Source organism: Macrobrachium nipponense, chromosome 35 (genome assembly GCF_015104395.2).
Source record: "Macrobrachium nipponense isolate FS-2020 chromosome 35, ASM1510439v2, whole genome shotgun sequence".
Lineage (NCBI taxonomy): Eukaryota > Metazoa > Arthropoda > Malacostraca > Decapoda > Palaemonidae > Macrobrachium > Macrobrachium nipponense.
In genome coordinates this window covers 57391528-57417417 of record NC_061096.1, presented here as the reverse complement: position 1 = coordinate 57417417, position 25890 = coordinate 57391528, and the positions used below count along the sequence as shown (strand labels likewise).

Here is a 25890-nt window from a genome sequence, read left to right as displayed (position 1 = left end):
ACAAGTGCCATAAAACAGGATCGCCATTAACTGAGTCCGCCAATAACCGGGGACTGCCGGTACCTCTTTCTAATCAAACAAGAGAGAGGGAAATCAAGAGACTCTTTCCCCCAGTTCCCTTTTTTGGCTGAAAGCCAGTCTCCCATTTCCTAGAAGAACTTTTTAGAGGACGATGAAGGATCGTATTGGGAAGTCTCATCCATCTTGTCATCCGGTTGATTACTTATAAAAAATGTCGAAGCAGGTGATAACGGGGTGCCTGGGGTAAAAAGATAAGTACTAATGCAATAAAGCACTATAACCTGGAGGAGGCACAAGTTCTCTTGTAATGTTAGTTAGGAAATTAGCATAGGTATAAAAAGAGAAAGAGAGATACACTGATAGACAGCATGGATAGACAGAGAGAATAGAAAAAGGAGCGAGAGAGAGAGATGAGATGAGAGAGAGAGAGAGAGAGAGAGAGAGAGAGAGAGAGAGAGAGAGAGAGAGAGAGAGAGAGAGAGAGTGAGCAACAGAAGTTTTCATAATAACCCAGACAAGTGAAGTGTTTATCCTACGGGCAGCCATTAAACAAGGGCCTTCGTTGTTTTATTTACTAACCTTTCAACTTCCACTGGAACCAGTACATTTCCGGTGATGTCATTGGTTACGCCCCATCAAAGGAGGCGTGAGAATTAATTTCTGCCCAACCAGGTGACATAGATGTGATCAACCAATAAAGAACACCAAAGGCGGCAACAGAAAAAGTCCGCCTACTACTGAAAGAGGGATTTCTTTGAAGAGAGATCGAGAGAAGAAGCAAAGAAAGCAGAGGAAGCGGAGAAGGAACAGAGGATCCAGAGGGTGAGGTTGTAGACCTTACCAAGCCGTGGGTAAGAAAGGCTTCAACATCAACACTTTGCCACAACACCTCTAGATAATCTAATTTTGTATGTTTTCTTATACTTGTGTATCTATCGCTAGTTTGAATGAAATAAGAAAAAAAAAACTTCATTGTCTTTCTAACATCCTGAGACTACAATAATCCAGAGAATCTACAATAATATAAAGACTACTACTTTACATTGGGTGGCCTACCATACAAATAAAATAAAAAGATATAAATATAAAACTAAAGGTGACACCTGAAAGAACAAGCAATAAAAAGCAAGTGTATGACTCTTGTTAGGAACTACTTGTTTACTGAGTGCTCATGTTCTTTTTTTGTTGATATTGGTAGTTGGGTAATTATAGAATCTATTGTTCCTTTTCTCACTTTTGGGTAAAACTATGTTACCCAGTGATAACTTATGTAAACTGTGAATTGGTATTAATGGTTGTTTGCACTTGAGGATAAACACAGCATATTGTTTATTTTCGTTTTGAGGTACATCCTTTCAAGTGTAAACTACCTAACGACTCTTTTGGAACTATCTGCTGGTGGTCTTGTTCTTTCGCAGTATTATGAAGTATTGAAGGAACCATCGCCGACGGAAAAAAGGCAGTTGGAATAAAGCAGTTGGAAGAAGACCTGTGGATACCCGGAAGGTGGGTACATATATGGACAGCTTCATGAACAAAAACAATAATAATGTGCTCACATTATTATAATGTTTGCAGTACCTTTACCTTATGAGAGAGCAGCTACAGGTAGATACTGCCTCTGGTTGGCACTCTCATCACATGTAGGACACGTGGCAGTAATGGAGAGGGTTGTCCCAAATAATGGTGGGATTTTTGCAACCATGGAAGTACACCGATGATTAACAAAAAATCAATAATTTACCCTTGCCCCGGGCAAAAGACCAGATAAAACAACACAACACCATCACCTACACTAAAAACCACATGATACCCTTAACCATACATAAGAACTGGCAGGTACTTCGGGTACATGTACCCCCAGGCTTCCCAAAAACTCAACAACCTTAAATCCAAGGTGGGGAGATAGTAGAGGGAAAAACAGAGTCCCCCTATACTTCCTCTCCCAACACCATTCCCGCTACTGACAATGGTCCCAATCTAAAACAGTTTTCGAAAGTAGTTTCTACCTCCTTCAAATGGTGCGATGCAAACCCCGATTTCGAACTCCAGAATGTTGTTTGCATAATGGAGATGGAGGATAGAGACATATTTTGTCTGAAAGCCAAAGACGTTGCTACTGCACGAATCTCGTGCGTCTTCACTTTCAGCACACAAAGAGTTTGTTCCTGAGTTTGGGCATGCACTTCTCGAATCAAACTCCTCAGGAAGAACGACGCTGCATTCTTTGAAAGAGGCCGAGATGGGTCTCTCACCGAGCACCAGAGTCGGTTCGACTCTACTCTAAAAGTTTCTGTCCTAGTCAGGTAGTCTGATGGCTCTAACTGGACACAACGTACGGTCCTCGTCTTCCGCCCCGACTAAGTCCGTTGTGTTCTTTATCCCGAAAGAACGGGGCCAAGGATTTAAAGGATCCTCGTTCTTAGCAAGGAACTCTGTTACATATGAACAAACTACATTGCCCTGGGTGAAACTTACTTCCTTACTCATTGCCTGCAACTTGCTTACTCTTCCCGCTGTGGCTAAGGCAGCTAGGAATAGTGCCTTCCTAGTTACATCTCTTAAGGTTGCCGAATTCAATGGTTCAAATTGGGGACCAGAAAGCCACCTTAAAACCACATCCAAATTCCATTCCACTTCGTCGGGCTTGAATATTTTGGAGGAGCTAAAGGATCTGATCAGGTCGCTGATGTCCTGATTTGACAAGATGTTGAGGCCTCTATGCTTAAATACTGATGTAAGCATGGCCCTATATCCTTTAATAGTCGTAGTGTCCAACTTCTTGGAGTCCCTCAGAGATAACATAAAGTCCGCGATTTCTGTTATATATTTTCAGAAGAAGAGATCCTATGTCGTTTGCATCCTGACCTAAAGACTCTCCACTTGGACTGGTAGAGCTTGGCAGAAGAGCCTCTTCTGCAGCTAGCAATAGCTTCTGGCACCCGTTGCGAAAAACCTTTTGCTCTGACGAGGTTCCTGACAGTCTGAATCCTGTCAGGGCCAGAGCGGACAATCCTTGGTGATATCAGTTGAAATGGGGTTGTCTGAGAAGTGATGGACTTTGTGGAAGTAGTCCGGAAAAATCCACTAGCAGACCAAGAAGGTCTGGGAACCAATCTTTCCTGGGCCAGAACGGAGCTACTAGGGTCATTGTCACATTCTGGTGTGACTGAAGTTTGTCTAATACCTCTTATCATCCCAAAGGGAGGAAAATCATAAACGTCTAGTCCTGTCCAATCTAGCACCATTGCATCTGTTCTCCACGCTAGTGGTTCTGGAATCGGAGAACAGAAAACAAGGTGATTGTTCCTTGATGTGGTGAACAGGTCTATTGATGGTCTTCCCCAAAGCTTCCAGAGGTCCTGACACACTCTCTCGTTCAGAGTCCATTCTGTCAGTAAAACCTGATTCGCACGACTCAGTTCGTCTGGAATAACGTTCATTTTTTCATTGGACAAATCTTGGAAAAAGGCTGATCCTCTTCTCGTTCGTCCAGGTGAGGAGATCTTCGGCTATCTTGTTGAGAGAGAACGAGTGGGTCCCTCCCTGCTTCTGTACGTATGAAAACGCTGTGGTGTTGTCCGTATATATCGCTATCTTCCTTCCAGTGACTGGCGGGTCAAATGTTTGTAGTCCTAAGAGGATGGCTTTTAACTCTTTCACATTGTGTAAGGTATTTTCTTGTTCTGTCCACAGACCTGATAATCTCCTGTCTCCTAGAAGGGCTCCCTATCTGCTGTCCGAGGCGTCTGAGAAGAACGGCAGGTCGGGGTTCAACACGACCAAGAAAAGTCCTTCTTGTAATCTTTCCCCCGATTGCCACCAACGAAGATCCACTTTTATCTCTTCTCAAAAGGGAAGACTAGCGAGTCCGGTTGCATCTTCCGAGACCAATTAGCTTTCAGGAAGAACTGAAGCGACCTCATGTGTAGGCGTCCTAACCTGACAAAACTCTCCTCTGAAGCCAGGGTCCCGAGGAGGCTCATCCATTCTAGGTCTGAGCAGGACGGGTGAACAAGAAATTGTTTGACTGTCGACAGGCAGGACTCTATCCTCTTTGGGGAGAGAAAAGCTCGAAAAGCTAGAGAGTCTAGTATCATCCCTAAATAGAGAATCCTCTGAGTTGGAATCAATTGGGACTTCTCCATGTTTATTAGAATACCCAATTGTTGCGTCAAAATAAGTGTCTTCTCTAAGTCCTTCACACACTGACGATTGGATCTGGCTCTCAGGAGTCAGTCGTCTAAGTAAAAAGCTGTATTGATCCCCATCAAATGCAGCCATTTTCCTAGGGGAGCGAGAATCCGAGTAAATACTTGAGGGGCGGTTGACAGTCCGAAGCAGAGGGCTCTGAACTGGAAGACTCTCTTCTTAAACACGAATCTCAGGAACTTCCTGGAGTTCTGATGGATGGGGACAAAGAAGTATGCATCCTTCATGTCGAGAGACACCATCCAGCCACCCAGTTGGATGGCTGACATCACCGATCGACTGTTTCCATTCGGAATTTCGTCTTCCGGACCAAGAGGTTCAAAGCGCTTACACCCAACACGAGTCTCCATCCCCCTCTGGTGCCTTGGGACTACAAAAAGCCTGTTGTAGAATCCTTGGGAGTTCTTGTCTGATACCTCCTCTATGGCTTCTTTGCTGATGAGTTTATTCTACTTCTTTCTTTGGCTAAATCCAAAGCTCTTGTTGAACCCTGTCGGAGTACGCTGTCAAACAGATAAGTGTATTGGACAGTGGTGAATCTTGCATAAATGGGATCGCATATCCCTCTCGAAGCACCTGCCCACTGTTCCGCTCCTCTTTGACTCCATTCTTCCCAGTAGTCGTGGAGTCTCACCCCCAAGGGTGTGTGAAGGACCTCTCATTCATTTCTCTGCTGTTTTATAGAAGGTTTCTTGGTAGACTCTGACGTTGGTCGTAGGTTTGTCCTTGGTCTCTGCTGCCACTCAACTTGCCTCCTCGAAAGGGGTACTTTTGTAGAGGGAAAGCTTTAGCTCCCGTCGCTGGAGGTTCCTTAGGCCTTCTCGCTGACTGTGAAAGAAGGTCATTAGTAACTTTTTCCTTGAGGTACCGACAGTACCTGTTGAATGGTTTCTTCCCGGAACAGGTGAGACTTACTCAATGGGGAGAACAACAACACCAATTTTTGGTTCATGGTTACTCCTTGAGATGTGAAGGAGCACCACCGTTCTCGCTTCTTGAGTACTCCCATAGTAAATAGAGCGGCCATCTCTCGTTGCCTTATCCGCACAGGACAAAACATTGAGCCAGTTCCCAGAAAATTCTTCATTCAGAGACTGGCAATCTTCTATTTTTTTGGCTAACGCTGCTATTGTCCAATCCAGAAAACTGAAGACCTTGATCACTTTGTACAAGTTCTTCACCAGGTGATCCAACTCGGGTGAAGAGAACAACACTTTCGCAGCCGAGAACACTGCTCTTCTGTGCGAGTCTACAAGGCCGGAGAAGTCTCCTTGGGTGGAGGCAGATACTCCCAAGGAAGGAATTCTCCTGTCCCATAAAACCTGTAGGTTTTATTCTGAAGCTTCGACGGAGGGTAGGCGAACGAAGCCTTGCCTGACTCCCTCTTCTTTGCAAGCCACTCTTCTACTTCCTTCAGTGCTTTCTTCAAGGACTGAGAGAGAAACTGATTTCAGTAAACCCCAAGGCACTGATCTCCTATCCTTCACGAACATCGACGGAGGAGAAGAAGGTGAAGCTGGCTGAAAAAAGTCCAGATAAGTCTGCAAAAGAAACCTTAACAGACTAGAATAAGCTGCATTTCCTCTTCCGACAGGACAGAACACCCACCATCTTCCTCTTCAGTCTGGTTCGTTGCTTTCTTCAAAAGACCATTTATTCTAGAAGCTGATGTCTTAAAGGGCCTAATGAAGAATCCTCTACCAAAGATTTTGTCTTCGAATCATCCTTGGTTGAAGTCGAAGTCATGGCTGTCGTACAGCTCTTCTTCGAAAACGATCGACTAGGAGTCGAAATGACACGAGTCATATGAGGCGAACGAATCGAAACTCCTGTCGATATACGATGAGGCCAGTTGACATCGCAAGTGTACGAGAGCTGGACCGCACAAGAGCGTCTAACTTCGTCCGAAGCTACACTATCTGGAGAGGACAGATGATCTTCCCGGAAAATATGGTATTTTTATTATAAAATAAGGTTTCACACATACTTACCGAACAATTACATAGCTATACGCTTCTTACCTTACGGCAGTCGAAATTCCAAATTTCTCGGCGCTAATTGGCGCTGCTGACGTGTAGGTGATACAACCCCGCCCACTTTCGGGATCCCCGGTACTACTGAGCTTTGCTTGACAATTCGTTGAGTCCATCTGTGGGGAGGAGGGAGGGCTTTAATCATGTACTTGTCGGTAAGTATGTGTGAAACCTTATTTATAATAAAAATACCATTTTCATTTTCACACATGAAACTTACCGAACAATTACATAGCTGAATCCACATTACCGCTGCTGGTGGGTATATGGACTTTAAATGCAAATAAGAAAAAACTCACATTGCAAGAATGTTGTAGTACCTTACCTCGTGAGAGAGCAGCTGCAGGAGAATACTGCCTCTGGTCGGCGCTCTCATCACTTGTAGGGAACGTGGCAGTAGTGGCCGCCAGGATCGTTCCTACTACTAGTGGGTATTCTGCAACCCTGGAGGTTCACCGATGGTTGATCAGAATGAAATAATATGCGCCCTTGCCCTGGGCTGTGACCAGATTAAAATAAACAATCAAAGACCATCACCTACACATACCAAAAAAATAAAAAAATAATAAACCAAAACCCTACCATAAAAACTGGCGGGTACTCCTGGTACCGTGTACCCCCAGGCTTCCCAAAAACTTGACCACCTTCTAATCAAGACAAAGAGATAGTCAAAAGGAAGGGGAATTGGACCAAATCCCCCTATGCTTCCTTTCCCAACACCATGCCCATCACCGACAAAGGTCCTAAACGACAACAATTATCAAACGTTGCTTCCACATCCTTCAGGTAATGGAGAGCAAAAACCGATCTCGACCTCCAGAACGTAGCTTGCAAAATAGATGCTAGCGACGTATTATGTCTAAAAGCCATGGAAGTCGCTACTGCCCTAACCTCGTGGGCTTTAACTTTACACACCTGTAGAGTCTGATCTCTTACTGACGTGTGTGCTTCCTGAATCAGGCTCCTTAAAAAGAACGAAATTGCGTTCTTAGACATAGGACGGCTCGGATCTTTAACCGAACACCACAATCGATTCGAACTTCCTCTCAAAGCCTTTGTTTTATGAATATAAAATTTCAGTGCTCTCACCGGACACAAAGAACGTTCTTCGTCCTCTTCTCCTACTAATCCTGACAAGCTTCGAATGGAGAAGAAACGAGGCCATGGTCTCGAAGGATCTTCATTCTTCGCTAAAGAATCCTGAGTATAGGCACACACAGCTTTGTCTTGTGTATCCTATCTCTTTACTCATTGCTTGCATCTCGCTGATTCTACCAGCTGAAGCTAAGGCGACTAAGAATAACGTCTTCTTAGTAAGATCCTTCAAAGAAGCCGAATTAAGAGGTTCAAAATTCGCTTTAGAGAGCCAGGACAATACCACGTCTAAATTCCAGTCCACTAAACCTGGTCTCCTTGTCCTAGTGGACTCAAAAGATTTAATCAAGTCGCTGATGTCCGAGTTATTAGATATATTTAAGTTTCTATGTTTAAAAACTGATGCCAACATAGATCTGTATCCTTTTATTGTCGAAGTCGATAACTCCTAACGTCTCTCAGATATATTAGGAAGTTTGCTATCTCTTGTATAGAGGTTTCTTTTAGAAGAAGTTGTGTGACTTTCTCTGCACCAATTTCTAAAAACTCCCCATTTTGACTGATAGAGTTTGGCCGAAGAGCTCTTCTACAGTTAGCAATAGCCTCTGCCTCTCTTCTTGAAAAACCTTTCGCTCTGACCAGGTCCCGGACAGTCTGAATCCTGTCAGAGCGAGATACGACAACCCTTGGTGATTTCTGTCGAAATGGGGCTGTTTGAGTAGCGATGGAATTTGTGGCAGAAGCCTGGGGAAGTCTACTAACATCCTCAGGAGATCCGGAACCCCTCCTTTCTCGGGCCAAAAAGGAGCTATTAGTCATCGTAACGTTCTGGTGACTCTGGAACTTGTTTGATACCTTCTCTGATCATCGCAAATGGTGGAAATGCGTAACATTCAGACCTGACCAGTCGAGAAGCATTGCATCCGTTTTCCAGGCTAACGGGTCCGGAACCGGAGAACAGAATAGAGGAAGCCTGTTGTTCCTGGACGTTGCAAGAGGTCTATCGTTGGTTGTCCCCCACAACCGCCATAGATCCTGACAAACTCTAATATCCAATGTCCACTCCGTCGGAAGAACCTGATGCGCACGACTGAGTTCGTCTGCTAAAACGTTGAGCTTCCCTTGCACGTATCTGGGGAAGAGAGTCCCTTTGTGTGCATTCGCCCACAGAAGAAGATGCTCCGTCATTCTGTACAGGAGAACGAATGTGTCCCTCCCTGTTTTCTTATATATGACAGCGCTGTGGTGTTGTCCGAGAACACCGGAACTTTCTTCCCTTCGACTAGAGGGTGAAACTTTTGAAGCCCAAGAAAAATTGCTTTCAGCTCTTTTATGTTGATATGAAGACCTCTCTCCTGTTCCGTACAGATACCTGATGTCTTCTCTTTTCCCCAACAGGGCTCCCCATCCTGAGTCCGATGCGTCGGCATAAATTCTAGCTCTGGATTCGTTCTTTCGAGGGACAAACCCTCCTGAGCTCTTTCCTCCGACAACCACCAACGAAGATCTTCCTTGATTTTCCTCGGAGATCGGAATAACAGTCGAATCCGGTTGAATTTTTCCGGTCCCAATTGGCCTTTAGGTAGAATTGTAGCGTCCTCATGTGAAGACGACCAAGTGTAACAAAAGTCTCCACCGAAGCGAGAGTCCCTAACAGGTCTCATCCACTCCAGAGCCAGTGCAGGACGAGCGGTTTAACAGCTTCCGTTACAGTCGCAAGGAGGAGCACTATTCTCCTTGGGGAAGGAAAAACCCGAAAAACCCAAAAAACTTGGTGAGTCCAGGAATCAAGTCCCCCAAATATGGAACCTCTGACTCGGTGGGGACTACTGTGACTTCTTCTCTAAATTCAGTTACTTAATATCCCAGTTGCTGTGTTAATATTAGTGTCCGATTTAAATCCCTCACACACTGGAGACTGGAGTCGGACCTTAGAAGCCAGTCGTCCAGATAAAAAGCAATATTGATTCCCATCAAATGTAACCATCGACTTACCGGGGCCAGGACTCAGAGTAAATACGTAGATATTTCCTGGAGCTCCGATGAATAGGTACATGGAAATATGCATCTTCATGTCCCAACGATACCATCCAGTCTCCTGGTCGAAGAGCTGACATGACCGACGGTTGGTTTCCATACGAAACTTCGTCGTCAGAACAAAGATATTGAGAGCACTCACATCCAGGACCGGCCTCCAGCCCCCCCGATGACTTGGGGACAACGACAGCCTGTTGTAAAAGCCCGGTGAGATGTCTTCCACTATTTCTATGGCCTTCTTGGTAATCAGGGCTTCTACTTCCTTGGCAGTAGACAGTGGTGGATCTTGCACAAACGGGGATCACATAACCTTCTCTTAATACTGTGATCACCCACTGTTCCGACCCCTCTTCGACTCCATTCCCGCCAAAACAGGCGGAGTCTTGCTCCTACAGGTGTGTGAGGGTAAAAATTCCTACTTGTCCGACTGTCTCGAGGGTGGTTTCTTACTGGTTGTGGCCTGTGGACGCAAATTAGTCCTTGGTCTGGGTTGCCATCTAGACTTTCCTCCGCGAAAAGGTTGCTTCTGAAGAGGTGACCCTTTAGCTCCTGTAGGTGGTGTCTTTGGGACGTCGCGTCGACGAACGAGTCAATAAGCGTTGGTAGACTTTTTTCTCTAGATCTGCGAGAACTTGCTGAATAACCTGTTCAGGGAATAAATGCGACTTACATAATGGCGCAAACATGAGAGCAGACTTCTGGTTAGAAGTTTACTCCCTGGAGGTGAAAGAGCACCAAAGTTCTCTCTTTTTAGGACGCCCAGAGTAAAAAGAGATGCAAGCTCCCCTGAGCCATCCCTGACTGCTTTGTCGGCACACGATAATACATCAAGCCAGTCTGTCGCCAAGCTATCTTCCAGAGACTGACAATCCTCTATTTTCCTTGCTAATGCAGCAATAGTCCAGTCTAGAAGCTGAAAACTTCTATTACCTTAAATAGGTTCTTAATCAGGTGGTCGAAATCAGGCGAAGAGAAAGAAAATTTTTCGCCGACGAAAACGCGTCCTTCTGTTAGCATCTACCAGACCTGAGAAATCTCCTTGGGCGAAGGCAGCGACTCCCAAAGAGGGTATTCTCCGGTAGCATAAAATTTATATGTCTTCTGTACTTGGACGGTGGACAGCGAAGGCGCTTTACCAGACTTCCTCTTCTTCTCCAGCCACTTCTCTGTTTCTTTGAAGACTCTTTTTCGCCGACTGCGAAAGCACCAGTTTAGGTAGTACTCGCCGAAAGTACTTTCCTATTCTTAACAAAGGTAGAAGGAGGCGAAGATAGAGGAGCTGGCGCGAATTCCGTATAAGAAGCCAACAAAAACTTCATTAAGTTGGAGTAAGCAGAAGCCGCTTTCGACTCTTGTTCCGACTGATCCTCCCCATCCGACATTGTCGACTGCTTGGCTTCTTCATCCGTATAAGACTTAACTTTCTTCAACGACTTAACTAAGTCCTGAAGCTGTCTCAACGGTTTCCAAAAAAGCTTCTTCTTTGTTGTTCGCATCATCCTCCCGATGGTGCGGGCGAAGGAGACAACTTCCTTGATGAAAAACTTGCGAGTCGAACTCTCTCTCTCGTTAGCTGCGAACGAGTCGAAACTTTCCTTGTTTCAGTCGGCGAGACAAAACCATGCGAGTCCGACACTGATACCTCGCGAGATCGTTTGCGAACAGCACCCGAACCTCTACTAGGCGAAAGATACACAGGTTCTCCCAAAAGCTACACGAGGGTTGAGGACTCTTTTCCCTCCCCCTCTTCACAGATGATGACGAATTATCCAATGGCACTGCGCGCCTTTTCAACGGGCGTGACACTTCACTCCACTTCTTTCGCCTGGTATCAGGCGAACACACCTCCGAGTCCGACGACAAACCTACACCATGACACATCTACACCTTTCCAGTGGTGTCTCTTTACAGAAATCGAGTCGAAATTCACGACTGAGTCGACGGCCGCCCGTGGGCAAACCCTCCAGTCTCCCTTCGACTCACGGTATGTCTTCTCCCAGGTGCTGGGGAGCAGACAGTGACCTCGGTCTAGGAGACGTGGAGGGACGGACAGCCGCCTCCTCGGATACACTTGCACTTTTCACTTCACCAGACTTAATCACAAATTCACGAAAAGATGTACCTAAATCCATGACAGATTTAGCAAGCAGCTCAAATTTCCTATCCATCTTATTTTCTAATTGGGCAATGGTGTCGGAATCAGAAGCATGGGGAACCTGAGCCGGAGTTAAGTGTACTGAAGTACGAGGACTATCAATAGGAGAGACGTTTGACAAATAGGAGAAGACAAAGCGGGTTGGGCTTCTTTGCCTCTGACAGCAAAGGATTTGACTCTAATCTAGCCCTACTATCAGCCCTAATGGCTGCCTTTCTTTTCCTAACTTTTTCCATCTTATCAAGATGAGACAAAAAACTCTTCCATCCTTGATCATCTAGATCTTCACATTCATTACATGTACGCTCTTTAGTACACTCTTGCCCCCTACATTTCACGCACTTTGAGTGTGGGTCATAACATAATTTGGCTAATCTAGTTTTGCAACCTTCGCTGCAAAACCTAACAGATGACCTGAATCTGACATAACTCACACTAAACATATGAATAAAGAAAGCAGCTAAGCTGTCAAACACAACAAGAAAACAATTGTTACTTCACCAAATCGGGTGTCAAACAAAAACAAATGGCAAACAGTTGACTGCAGCGAAATACACAGGTGTTTCACCGTGGTGGCAGAAAACGAATTGTCAAGCAAAGCTCAGTAGTACCCGGGGATCCCCGAAAGTGGGCGGGGTTGTATCACCTACACGTCAGCAGCGCTAATTAGCGCCGAAGAAATTTGGAATTTCGACTGCCGTAGGTAAGAAGGCGTATAGCTATGTAATTGTTCGGTAAGTTTCATGTGTGAAACTGGTCCAGAGCGAAACTGCAGGAAGGTTGTGGACTCCAGTGCTTCTTGGATGCTTCTTGGATTTCTTAATTGGTGGCAATGTACCTCTCGCGCATGGGACATGTCTCTTCAACGGACGCGACACTAATTCACTCCACACCTGTCGCCTCGACACAGGTGACTGCACTTCTGAATCAGACGACAACTGCACATCACTGATATCTATGCCTTTCCAGTGACGTTTCTTAGGCACTCACAGTTTGAACTAAGTCGACAGAGTCGGCAACTGACCCATGGGCAAAATCCTCCCAGCTCCCTTTGACCTCGGGTATGTCTTTTCCTGGGTGTTGGGGAGCGAGACAGTGAACTTCGTCTAGGAAAATGGGGGGACTGACAGCCGCCTCCCTCGGACACAACACTGACACTTGGCCCAACACTGGCCTTTTCACTTGACTTCTCTACAAAAGCACGAAAAGACATCCCTAAATACATTATGGTTTTTGCCAAAAACTCAAATTTCTTGTCCATTTTGGACTCTAACATGGAAATGGTGTTGGGATCGGAAACAGGGATACCTGGACTGAGTAATTGGTACTGAAGTTGGAGGACTATCAATAGGTGAAATGACAATTTCGTCCAAAATTGCATTTTTCCTAACTATACAAACCTGAGGTCCTTTTACAATAGGAAGGTACTAGCGGCAGCTGGATAGGTCGTAAGCTTTCGAACAAGGGGTTCGGTAGTTAACTGCTTGTCCGACAGGCTGCGCAGCGCGCGACTGGGAGGTAAACAAATCACTTTGCTTTTGGCCCAAGCAAAAACTGCAGAGTGAAGGGGTGGCATGAGGTGGACTATGTGTAAAAAGGACCTCAGGTTTGTATAGTTAGGAAAAATGCAATTTTGGACAAATTGTCATTTGTTCTGACACGGCATACAAAAACCTTCGGTCCTTTTACAATAGGAAGACTCACTTCTTGGTGGGAGGAATCTGAGTCTTTTGTGAACAGACTGGTGTTCGCCAACCTTGTAATGCCTCCCTGGTCGTAAGAGCGAGGAGGGATCCAAGCCTCTGTCCGATTGATCGGGGTGTGCACCGCAGGATTAATGGTCAAGACCTCTGGACCAAGTACTAAGAGAGAGGCAAGCGTATCTCTTCGTACCAGCAAACAAGAACAAGTTCCTATTTGCAAGAGGCAACATAAAGTTATGGTTTGTCTCTTGTTGGCATCCACTTCCCCCCCCTTGTAGGAGGAAGTGGTGGATATTCGCTCCCATCCCTAGTGAAAGGGTGGATGGATGGGGCTCTGTCGAGTAGCTCCCACCGGCATCTCAGTCCTTATCCAGCAAGGTGATGGCCGTTATCCCTCTACCCACAGGTAGAGGGGGAGAAAAGATAGGAAGAGAAGCCAGTCACTCTCTCATTCACTATCTATTCTTACAGTCCCACACCAGGACTCGATGCTGTTCAGCCCTGCTAGGGTCTGGGTTAGCTACACAACGTGTTAGCAGCCACCACGGGTCCCAAGGAAAACGATCCAAGGACCTGTGGGCAATATCCAAAAGGTAGAAGGAGGTGCCAGTGGTCTGGTTGTACCAGACCCCTGCCTTCAGTACCTGCGCCACGGAGAAGTTCTTTGTAACTCGAGGGAGTGTACTTCTAGGTCATCTTGGTGCTGACGAAGAGTCTTCAACACTCAGCCTGGGATGTCGAGTTTCTTCAGAAAGATATCTCTGTTGAAATTCTCGCAATGTCGAAGGCGATGAAATCGAGCGTCACAGCAGTAGATGGTCCTTCATTATTGCGAGAATCCCCGTTAATCAGAGACCTAAGTCCATGATTGTTGGGCAGAGATACGGTTCGGTAGTCAATCAACCAGGGGAGAGAGAGACGTAACGACCGTCGCATCTCCGAGACCTAGCTGATACTGAGCTGCTATCAGGCAGTTCAATACGCAGTAGCTCTCGGTGACTCGTCATCCTGAGTTGCCAGGTATCCATTATTCCACGAAGGAATGCGTTCGGCTAGAACCATCGAGCATAAAGAATACGCTCGAGCAATTATATTTAACCGAAACGGATTCGGTAAATATACAAAGCTGATTTGGTGTTGTCGTGACAATACCAAGTATCTAAAATCGAAACTGATAACTGCTGGGAGGTTGCAGGCAACCCCGAGTTGCAGTTCAATTAAGATACAATTCGTCTCGGTCACAAACCGTAGAGTTAACTACGGTATGCGCCTACCCCCCGGACAACAATTCAACTGTTAAAAGAATCATGTCGCGAGGGTAATACGTAGTATATTTGTAGTTCTGTACAACGACCTCCATCCTAAATTCTTTTCCTCTCGAGGAATGAGAATAAGGATTGGAGATCGACCGCCTTCGTTCTCTAGTCAAGAGAGTGAAGGAGAAGTCTTTCCCAAAGGAAAGCTTCAATGGTGAACAGAATACCGAAGACGATAGTTCAAGCCAAACTGGAAGTTCCCGTCCGTTCTTCTCTATTCCAGGTTAATCGCCTACTGTGAGATACTCTTCTTTCAGCAGCAGTCTTCTTCCAAATGCTAGAAATTACAGGAATTCGAGCATAAGCGAGGTTCCCGATTATCGTGTAACAATTATCGGGGATTCCTCAATCACTTTGGACCGTGGTCTCGCCTAAGTGTTTGGAGATCGTAAAAAAACTCGAACACTCTGAGTGCGCTAGAAATTCCGTTAGAATTCTAAGCACTCTGCGAAACCCCCCACCGAATTCGTCAAACGATATCGCTGGTGGTCCTCTCGATTCCCGTAGAAATCGAGAAAGGGGCAGGATCCCTCCTCAACGACCGGGGCTTACGTCAGGTAGGACCCGAAGGTCCCCCCGGTAGCGCAGCCCCTAACGTGGGATCTTACAGAGAAATCTCTGTAGGATCCCTCCCCCTTTCCCTCGTAGCCGTAAGGAGAGAGGGATGGGGGAGAAATTGGATACTGCTCGCCTTCCCAGCGGAACTAGCAGTTTGGAGAAGAAAAGGAGCAGCCATCGCCTTACGGCGATGGCCTCTCAGAGCCTGGGAAAACGTATCGTCAGGAGAAAAACGTTTTCCGAGGAGGGTTTACGAACTCATACTGTAGGTAAGGGTCTGCCGCCACTGTGAACGTCGTCTGGGTGGGGCTGATCGACACCGACAGGAGAGAGCCGATACCGTCCTCCGACTCATTCCAGTCCTCGTCGAGGTCGAAACCTCTCAGGAGGACCGAAGGGGTATTCAAATACGGTGTCCGAAGACACGTAGAAACGCCTCTGTCGCAGTAGAGGAGTGAAGTAGCTTGTTCGACCGGAGGTTCCAGAAACTGAGAGAGCCTTCTTGTCCGGAGACGAGAGACTACCTGGTTCAACACAGTCGCAAGCTCCGATCGCGGCAGACCCACCGTCGATTTGGGTTCCCTCTCGGGCCCCAAAACGACTCGAGCCGAGACGTGGCTCTGCTGGTGGGGGAGTGGGCCGATCCGGCGATCCTTCCCCGAGGTCGTTGTGACTGACGATCAGCGCCATAACCTCGGCAAAGTTCCTCTGGATCTTGGAAGTCACAGCATCTTGCAGAGTGGGACCGTTAAGCCCTTCAAACAAGAGCATATTCCGAGAACCTTCCTCCTAAGAGGGGGAACAGCGACAGCCCTCTCGGTCTTCTCCATCCACTTGCGCATACGTCCTGGCGGGTCCAAGAACGTGCCTGGCACGTAGGGCGTCGTGGTGGGATCATGAGGGGCGCACCCCTCACGATCACTCCTCAATACTTCGCTCCTCCCGGTGTAACCCGAGGAGGTTGAAGGTACGGAGAGGCAGACCTGACGCTCCTCATCGCTCGCTGGCAGAACCAGCAGGCTTGGAGGGCTGCAGGCGATCGTCAACCCGCGGTGGCGATCGAGCTGCAGGCCTGGTCGAAAACCGTCTCGCTGTGGAGAACGGCTGGACTGAGCACAGCGGCCCGATCTCGAGTGTCAGAAGAGCTGGTGCTGGTTGCCGTACCCGATCGCTCTCTGTGAGAGCGACGGTCAGGCGACCTGCAGGCTCCACTGTCACAGTGAGACCGGTGCTTGTCCTCACGGCACGTCACGTCGCTGGTTCCAGCCGTGGGCTGGCAACCAGCGAACGGGAGGACCTCTTCCCAGCCTCAGCCCGTGGCCGGTCGTGGACCGTCACGTCCCCGGGTAGCCAGCTGGTCGCCGCGAGAGCGAGAGCTGGTCTGGTGAGAGTCGCGTGAGCGGCTGTCACCAGTCTTCCGCCCTGTGCCGTGAACCTGACACTGAGCGAGCTCAGAGGTCTGGTTCCTGGCTGCACGGTCGCTGGTAGGCGACCGTACACTCGGTACCTCCCGCGAACGAGAGGCCGAGACGGACCCTGATGCAGTGGCAGAACCACTGACACCCAGGCGAGGAAGTACCGGTGTTAGCCGGTACCCTTCTGGTCCCCGTAGTCCTTCTTCCTTGCGAAGAAGAGACGGGCCCCACTCCCGAAGGAGCAGGAGGACCAGCGGAAGGAACCCTCCCGTCCCACCGAGGTGATACGGGTCCCAAGAAGCTCCCGAGGGAGACTTCTTAGGAGGGAGGATGGCAACCTTCTTCTTCCTCGGCTGTGAAGCCTTAGAAGTCGAAGGGGGGAAGAGGCGCAGCCGACGACGATGAAGAAGATGAAGACGACGACGACGACGACGACACCTTCCTCTCTTCTTCGTCAGCTTCCTCAGGACAGACCTAAGATCTGCCATCCAGGGCGGAGCCGGGCTGCTGTAGCCGAAGCCACAGGGCCCGGACGCACCTGTACAGACAGACCATAGTCTGGGGTAGTACCACCACGAACAGGGACGACGTCAGCAGGTATGGGCATCTCAGGAACAGCAGGCACAGCCAGCAACAGCATCGGTTAGGGACAGCCAGCGCAGCAACGGCAGGGACAGCCAGCGCAGCAACGGCAGGGACAGCCAGCGCAGCAACTGCATGGACAGTCAGCCCAGAATCGGCAGGTACGGCAGGCAGCACCGGAAACACAGGAAGTGGAGCAGCAGCCGCAACATCCTGGTACCGGCGGCAGGTCCAGGGGCGAGCTCTAGGGCAGCGGAAGTGTTGGTCGCGGCAGCGCGGCAACCACGAGCGGCGGCGGCACGCCCCCCTCTCGGTACGGCGAACGGCACTTTACAGCGGCTGTAGGCAAGACTGTTACCACGTGAGAAGGGACGTCGTCACCTGGACGTGGTCCATACTCCATGGGTGACCGCAGTAGGCCCAGACATAGACCGACCGCAGCCCCTGGACACTAGCACGCCCTGCAAATGGAAGGATGCCCATACCTCACCAAGGTCCACCCTCGGGTCAGTAGCACCTGCGGAATAACAGTAGTAGCGATTAGTGGGGGGGAAGTCCCCTCGCGGCGGGGGGGTGAGCCCTACACCGAACGAGTGGAATACCCCCGAATACAATTGTACATCGGGCACCGAGCGCCCTCTCCCCGCTCTGACGGATCGGGCGAGGAGAAGAACGCAGATACCTCCCCCCACCAAGGGGAAGGGCCATCTGTGGGAGCTGAGCGGGGGGGGGGGGGGGGGGGGGTTCTCGTTCCCCACCCCCGCACAGCACCCATGTACCCAACAATAATAATAGAGCCCGAGAGCAATCGTGCCCTCGGCCCGAATGCAAGGGCATAAGGATCAATTCCTGACTGAGCGGAACTTGAACCAAATAAAATATTGATGCAATCATAATAAAGGAATAAAATGAAAAAGAATCTTGCATTACGATTCACTTCACAATGAATAGGGCTCGGATCGAGCGCATTTGCACCCTCGGTACCGAGCGCAGGGTAAAAGGATCCATTCCCGATTATGAACGGAAACCTTGATCCATAATGAATTGATGCAATCCAAATATATATGAAAATGAAAAAAAGAATACTGCCCTTGCGATTTCACTTCATACAATAAAAAGGGGTGGGGAAGGATCAATTCCCTGGGAAATAGCGGAAAACATTGATCCAAGTAAATAATGCAATCTCAATAAATATGAAAATGAAAAAGAACTGCACTTGCGATTTCACTTCATTCAAATAAAAACTAAAAAGGGAAAGGATCAATTTCCGGGTAAGATCGGAAACTGATCCAAAATGAGTATTGCTACAATCAAAATAAATATATGAAAATGAAAAAGAATACTGTACTTGCGATTCCACTTCCATACAGAATAAGTTTTCGTGCCGAGCGCATTCGCTCGGCAACGAGCATACAGGTCAAAAAAAATATAATGAAAAGGGCACTTACTTACGATTTTCATCTACACATTTCCAACCAAAATATATACGAGGATCATTTCATTTAGGGGAAAATGAATTCCCGCACTTACGCCCTTCAGACCCGGCACTCGGGTAATCGGAGGGCGTGGAGAAACCAAGATCCTTTAATTCGCAATTGAATTCAATGGAAATAAATATGAAATGATTGTACTTACAATTCAGTTTTTCACTAGATAAATAGAAAAAGGAAAAACACAACCATGGCGAAAGCAACGACGATGAAGCGGGCAGAGAGCGACGATATACGGTCTACACGCCCAGCAGGCCGAAAGCAAAAGTGGTTTGTTTAACCTCCCAGTCGCGCTGCCAGGCGCGCCTGTCGGACCAAGCAGTTAACTACCGAACCCCTTGTTCGAAGCTTACGACCTATCCAGCTGCCGCTAGTACCTTCCTATTGTAAAAGGACCGAAGGTTTGTATGCCGTGTCGGAACAAATATTAGACAAAAGTGGAGAAGATAGTGACGGTTTGTTCGCCTCTAAAGACACAGGAGTTGTCTCTACTCTAGCTTTATTATCAGCTCTAAGAGCTGCTTTCCTTTTCCTATCTTTGTCCATTTTAGCCAAATGAGCTTGAAAAGTCTTCCAACCTTGTTCATCTAAACTATGGCACTCATCGCAAGTTAATTCCTCGCTACACGCACTGACCCCTATATTTAACACACTTGGAGTGTGGATCGTAACATAGTTTAGCTAATCTAATTTTGCAGCCACTGCTGCAAAACCTAACTGACGATGAACTAGCATCAGACATCTTCACAATAATTTGCAAATAACAAGACAGATAACTAATGAAACAAAAAAATCCAACCAAGAAATAGTACATCACCAAAAAGATACAATCCAATATGTCGACGAAAGTCAACTGCAACAAAAAACCACAGGTGTTACTCCATGCCTGACAGAAAACAAATTGACAATAGTTAGCTCAGCAGTACCGGGTATTCCCGAAAGTGGGTGGAACCCGTATCACCTACACGAACAATGGCAACGCCAACACCGCCACCAGGAAATTTGAATTTTCGACTGCCAGGTAAGAAAGCTTACAGCTAATGTAATTGTTTGGTAAGTCACTTATGTGAAACTAAGTAGTAATACACTATACATCAGATGAATAAACTGGTTGTTTCAGTGAATCAGCAGAGGTCACACAGATAATGTTTCTAGTACCTGATAAATTTATTTATCATTTGTTTTCTGTCTTTATACCAGTTATGCATTTCTACTTGGCAGTATGGGGGTAAATGGCAAAGATGGTGAGAATTACAGCATTCATATAGAACCTGGCTAATGCCTTTTTTGCTGAACTTAGTATGCATAAAATAGGTTTATGTATGGTAAGAATATATTTAACCTCGCTGTTTGCAACTGATAGCAAAATTTCAAACAATAATCAACTTACGGTTGGGGAGTAGGACGAACAACTTCACCAAATATGCGATTACTCAGACGATTCATTCTCTTGGAGTAATTTGTTGTATTTGCTGCAAGTCTTGCATAATTATATAATCCTGAAGCCACCGGTAACTTTGTAGCCATTTTTAATAATTTTTTGTTGGTTGTACAAAGGAATCCTGAGAAGATATTTTTTTACAGTTAAAAAATGCCGTATGAATTAGATAGTAAAAATGTCCTCCCTTTCTCAAAATGATTCACCAAATGAAAGCAACAGTAAACATGTTGAGAATCTTTAAACAATGTTTACAGGATCCAAACTAAGATCATTTATAACCTACCACATGTGGCTGCATGGAAACTGTATTTTTCAGTCAGTACAAAGATACAAATCACTATATCACTACAGGGTTAGTTACATTTTTTGTGAGATATAGAAAATTAAGAACTTGAGTTCATTATTGGTAATCATTTTACAAACAAATACAATTTGTTGGCTTACATTTTGGATAATGACTGTAGGAAACTGTGTAGCCAAACAAACCGACAGTCCAGTAAATAAAAATATCTCATAACTGACATAAATTCTCATCTATCTAAGTTTAGTGACAAATGCATTAGTACTATATTGTTAAAACAAACAAGCATTTAAATGAATATGCTGTAAATGTATATAAAAGTACACTGTGTATTGGGTAATCCTCATATCACTATAACATTCCATGGCAATATGCTCACCTTATGAATACTTGAAGTTCTGTTTAAACAGTAGACCACATTTAATTAATCATGCTATTCAGATGTTACTAATCTGCAATCAAATTGAAAGTAGGCTATAATGGAACTGTTAAAATACATCCTTGCCATCTCACGGTTTCACATTTTCCCTTACAAAAAAAAACCCACTTTCCAACTGTAGTCACCCATCATTGCAGGATATAATATAAAAAAATCAAATAAACCAAAATAATCCAAGGAATGAGAGTTACAGGCCCGCACCAAGGGAACTATAACTAAAATCTGAAGCTGGTTTTTTTTCAGGCAACATCTGAATTTATAAATCCCACTTAATTGGTCCACAAACCCATATTCTATGTTAAAAAAATAAAAAAAGACATTCCAAATACAATAGCCACCATTGCCACTATGGCAAAATCCATGGCTCTTTGCAGTTCAGCCCACCCACTGCTTACATCACAGCCATTTCTTGATGATTGGTTGGCAATGGTTTCGAAAAGTTTGTTAATCTGTGGTTCTTTTCATCTTCATTAGTTTAGCAATGGTTGTTTTAATGAACTAAAATAAGTACACTTGAATTATAGGACAACGATAATTACTGCATGATAGTACTGTTAAGCATGTTCACTATTCTAAAATTTAAACACAGACTGTCTCAGAGCTATGCAGACTGGTATTTCATATTGATTTTAAGAAATTTTACATTTTAATAGTCATAAAGTCAATTTGCCGTAATTGCAATCGTTTACATATTCAGTGGGATGATAAGCAGTGATTGCACTCTACAAAACCAGAATATGCCTATGTTTCACTTAAAGTTAGACTATGATAGGCTATACAAATCATACTGGATATAATTTGCTGAGAATTTTCTTAAGGACATTACCTCCTTTTGGAATAACAGGATCATAAAAAAAAGATGTACCATAGACCTATAATGTCCTATGTTTTTTCGTCAGTTAACACAGCATATGATGTTGGGATTATAAGCCTATCTAATATTCAGCCACTTTATTGTGGGTATTCTTGTTTTGATTACTGTTGTTATGTTGCTTGTACTGTCATTGAAAATTTTTTATAAGGTAACCTGACATTGCAGATTAGACATAGACCTATTCATAACATACTACTGTAAGATTATCTGCTACTACTGTTAATTTAATTTACTCATATTTCAATTAAAATTAATGAGATCTACTATAAAAATAGTCTATGTTAGAATATTCTCCCAACAATGGCGAGATAGAGAGAGAGAGAGAGAGAGAGAGAGAGAGAGAGAGAGAGAGAGAGAGAGAGAGAGAGAGAGAGAGAGAGAGAGAGAGAGAGAATTTCCTGACACTTATGTATCCTTTTGTCCAACACGGTAATCTTCAAGAAGTGCCCCAAATTCAAATGAATCAGAGTGGTTTGGGTCATTTTATACACATCTTTTTCATTATATTTTTTTTCTAATTTTCTCATGTATCTTATGATGCCTTCCTACCATAGCTTCATTTTCACAGAATTTCTACAGTAACATGACAATTTGTCCAAAATTGCATTTTTCCTAACTATACAAACCTGAGGTCCTTTTACAATAGGAAGGTACTAGCGGCAGCTGGATAGGTCGTAAGCTTTCGAACAAGGGGTTCGGTAGTTAACTGCTTGTCCGACAGGCGCGCGCGCGCGACTGGGAGGTAAACAAATCACTTTTGCTTTGGCCCAAGCAAAAACTGCAGAGTGATGGGGTGGCATGAGGTGGGGCTATGTGTAAAAGGACCTCAGGTTTTGTATAGTTAGGAAAAATGCAATTTTGGACAAATTGTCATTTGTTCCGACACGGCATACAAACCTTCGGTCCTTTTACAATAGGAAGACTCACTTCTTGGTGGTTGGAATCTGAGTCTTTTGTGAACAGACTGGTGTTCGCCCAACCTTGGAAGCCTCCCTGGTCGTAAGAGCGAGGGAGGGATCCAAGCCTCTGTCCAGATTGATCGGGGTGTGCACCGCAGGATCAATGGTCCAGACCTCTGGACCGAGTACTAATAGAGAGGCATGCGTATCTCTTCGTACCAGCAATGCAAGAACTTGTTCCTGTACAGGAGCAAATATAAAGTCATGGGTTTGACTCTTGTAGGCATCCAACTTCCCCCCCTTGTGAGAAGGAAGTGGTGGATATTCTGCTCCTATCCCTAGTGAAAGGGATAGGATGGGGCTCTGTCATATAGCTCACCTGCATCTCGTCCTCATCCAGCGTAGTGACGACCATGGCCCTCTGCCCACAGGTAGAGGGGAAGGAAAAGATGGGAAGAGAGAGCCAGTCACTCACTCACTCACACATCCATCCACACAGTCACACCAGGACTCGATGCTGTTCAGCCTGCGAGGGTCTGGGTTAGCTACACAACTTGTTGAGCGCCACCACGGGTCCCAAGGAAAGGTTATCCAAGGACCTGTGGGCAATATCCCGAAGGTGAAGGACGTAAAGGTAGTCTGGTTAGACCAGACCCCTGCCTTGTCAGGACCTGCGCCACGGAGAAGTTCTTGCGAAACGCCAACGAGGGGCAATACTTCTGACTTCGTGAGCTCTCGGACGGGACGTACGGATGTCGTCACTACCATCAGCCTCATACGCCCTCCTGATGACCTCACGCAGCCAGAATGAAAGAGTGTTCTTGGATACTTCTTTCTTGGTGACCCCGGTGCTAACGAAGAGGCTTCGACACTCAGGCCTGAGGTGTCGAGTTTCTCTTCAGATAGCGCCGTAGCGCCCTCACAGACAAAGCAGCATCTCATCCGCATCATTATCGTGAAGTCCAATAGGGAGGGAATCGTGAATGACTCGAACCTGTCATCAGGGACTGACGGTTTTCTGAGTCTTCGCAACGAAGTTCGGGACGAAATCGAGCGTCACGGATCCCCATCCCCTGGATGTCGTACATCATAGGAAAGACCATGAAGTTCCCCTATCTCTTCGCCGATGCCAGGGCCAGCAAGAAGAGGGTCTTGAGGGTCAGATCCCTGTCTGACGACTCTCGGAGTGGCTCGAACGGTGTTCGAGTCAGACTCCTAAGGACGAGAGTCACGTCCCACGCAGGGGGCCTGAGTTCCCTGGGTGGGCAAGACCTTTCGAAGCTCCTCATAAGCAAGGAGATCTCGAACGAGTTCGATGCCCACACCTGTCCGAGGTCATCCTTCACGGCAACCGCACCTGAGGAGGCAAAAGTCGGGGTGATTAGAAGGATCCTCTACCCGCGTCGCGCGAAGACGAGCGGATAGAGGACCCAGAATACAACTCTACGTCAGGGTATCTAGCGCCCTCCTCCACACTCGACACGTCAGGAGAGGAGAAGGACCTAGACACCCCCCCCGAAGGGGAAGGCGCGAGACGTGGAAGTTGAGCGGGCGGCAGGAAAGAAGACGAAGTGTCCGTCACCAAAGGAGTCGCGGGAGAGCTTTCCGACGACTCCTTTGCAGGCCTTCGCTTCTTCCTGCCCTCATACAAAGTCCCACTGCGCCTCCGACCAGTCATTACATACATCACAGGGCTCGGCCCGGTGCATTCGCGCCCCCGACACCGACACGCACACAAAATATGAGGGTCAATCTCCGGAATGATCTGAACTTCCCGCATTTGCGCCCTTCGATACCCGGGCAAAGTCTCCTTGGGGTAGCGAGCGAGAGATTCCATCATTATTCACTTGAAAGCCGTAATTAATATGTAAAGAGAGAATAATTGTACTTACAATACTCTTTCATACACAATTACAACCAAACTTAGAAAGCAAACGACGAGCAGCGGGCAGAGAGCGAACACACACGTCCATCCACTGTGAGGCCGAAAGCAAAAGTGATTTGTTTACCTCCCAGGCGCGCGCGCGCGCCTGTCGGACAAGCAGTTAACTACCGAACCCCTTGTTCGAAAGCTACGACCTATCCAGCTGCCGCTAGTACCTTCCTATTGTAAAAGGACCGAAGGTTTGTATGCCGTGTCGGAACAACTTATATTTAATCATCACATAATATAATTTCTTATCCCTTTGATATATATTTTTCTATATATTTTAGTGAGAGCAGTTCGATATTTGTGAGTAAGGCTGATCAGTCAAAGTGTGCTATCGGCTACATGCCCACAAGTTTTACTTTTTTTCTCCGTGGTATAAGTGGTGTTACAGTTACTATGGCCAGCCATGTATGTATGTGTATATGCATATGTTTTATGTGTACAATCAACCACATGCATATACAGTGGAACCTCTACATACAAAAGTCCCTACATACAAAAAATTCAGGTTACGAAAGCAAAGACGAAGACTTTTTTGCTTCTGTGTACGAAAATAATTCAGGTTGCAAAAGGGTAAAGTCCGAGATTCACCCGGGCCACAGAACAATTTTAAAACTAGCGCACCGCCAGCTCAGTAAACACTCGCCACCATCATCCCACTCTCCCATTGGTTCCTGATGCTAGTCACCGCCAAGATCCTGCTCCTCCATTTGGTCAGCATCTGTCCCCACCATGCCTCTATGTAAAGACGTTTCCTTGACCATTTTTAGCGGCAGCATTATCGTAAACACCTGGAATTCCATTCGTTCACATATATTTCGTTTGTTAACGTAAATTCGTGTTAGTGATTTCGCTTTCGTTGTACTGTAAGTTACTTTATCGTGTTGTGTGTGAACTTACTTACTTATGTTATTAGCAATGGGTTCCAAGAATATTGCTGAAGTTCACGGAAAGAAGAAGATGCTTTCTATGGAGAACAGAGATGGAGATAATCATGGTATTTTCATTATAAAATAAGTTTTTAAATATACTTACCTGGTAGTTACATACATACAGTGGTACCTCGAGATATGAAAGGCTCAACTTACGAAAAACTTGAGATACAAAAGCTGACACGAAATATTTTATTACTCTACATACGAAAAGTTTTCAAGATACGAAAGGTTTCTGAAAGTCCGAGATTCGCCCGATAACAATTTTGAGACGTGCGCCGCCATCTTAGTTCTAGTAGACTCACCACCATCCTCCTGCTCTCCCATTGGTTCCTGATGCTAGCCAAGCCATGAGATCCTTCTCTCCTATTGGTACAGCATCCCTCCATCATGCATCTTACGTGGTGGCGTGCCATTCACTCGGCCACTTCGCACCCGAAGCTTTATCGTACTCATG

At 46.2% G+C, this 25890-nt stretch overlaps 1 protein-coding gene across 1 annotated transcript in view; it reads right to left on the bottom strand.

Moving 5' to 3' along the window:
- Positions 1 to 20173, bottom strand: part of LOC135208813 (small ribosomal subunit protein mS33-like) — a 118991-nt gene extending 98818 nt beyond the window's left edge. The window contains exon 1 of the mRNA XM_064241353.1: positions 20008 to 20173. Within this exon, the coding sequence (XP_064097423.1) occupies positions 20008 to 20144 (137 nt within the window). The 5' untranslated portion in view covers positions 20145 to 20173. The remainder of the gene's footprint in view (positions 1 to 20007) is intronic.
- Between the last annotated feature and the right edge of the window lie 5717 nt (positions 20174 to 25890).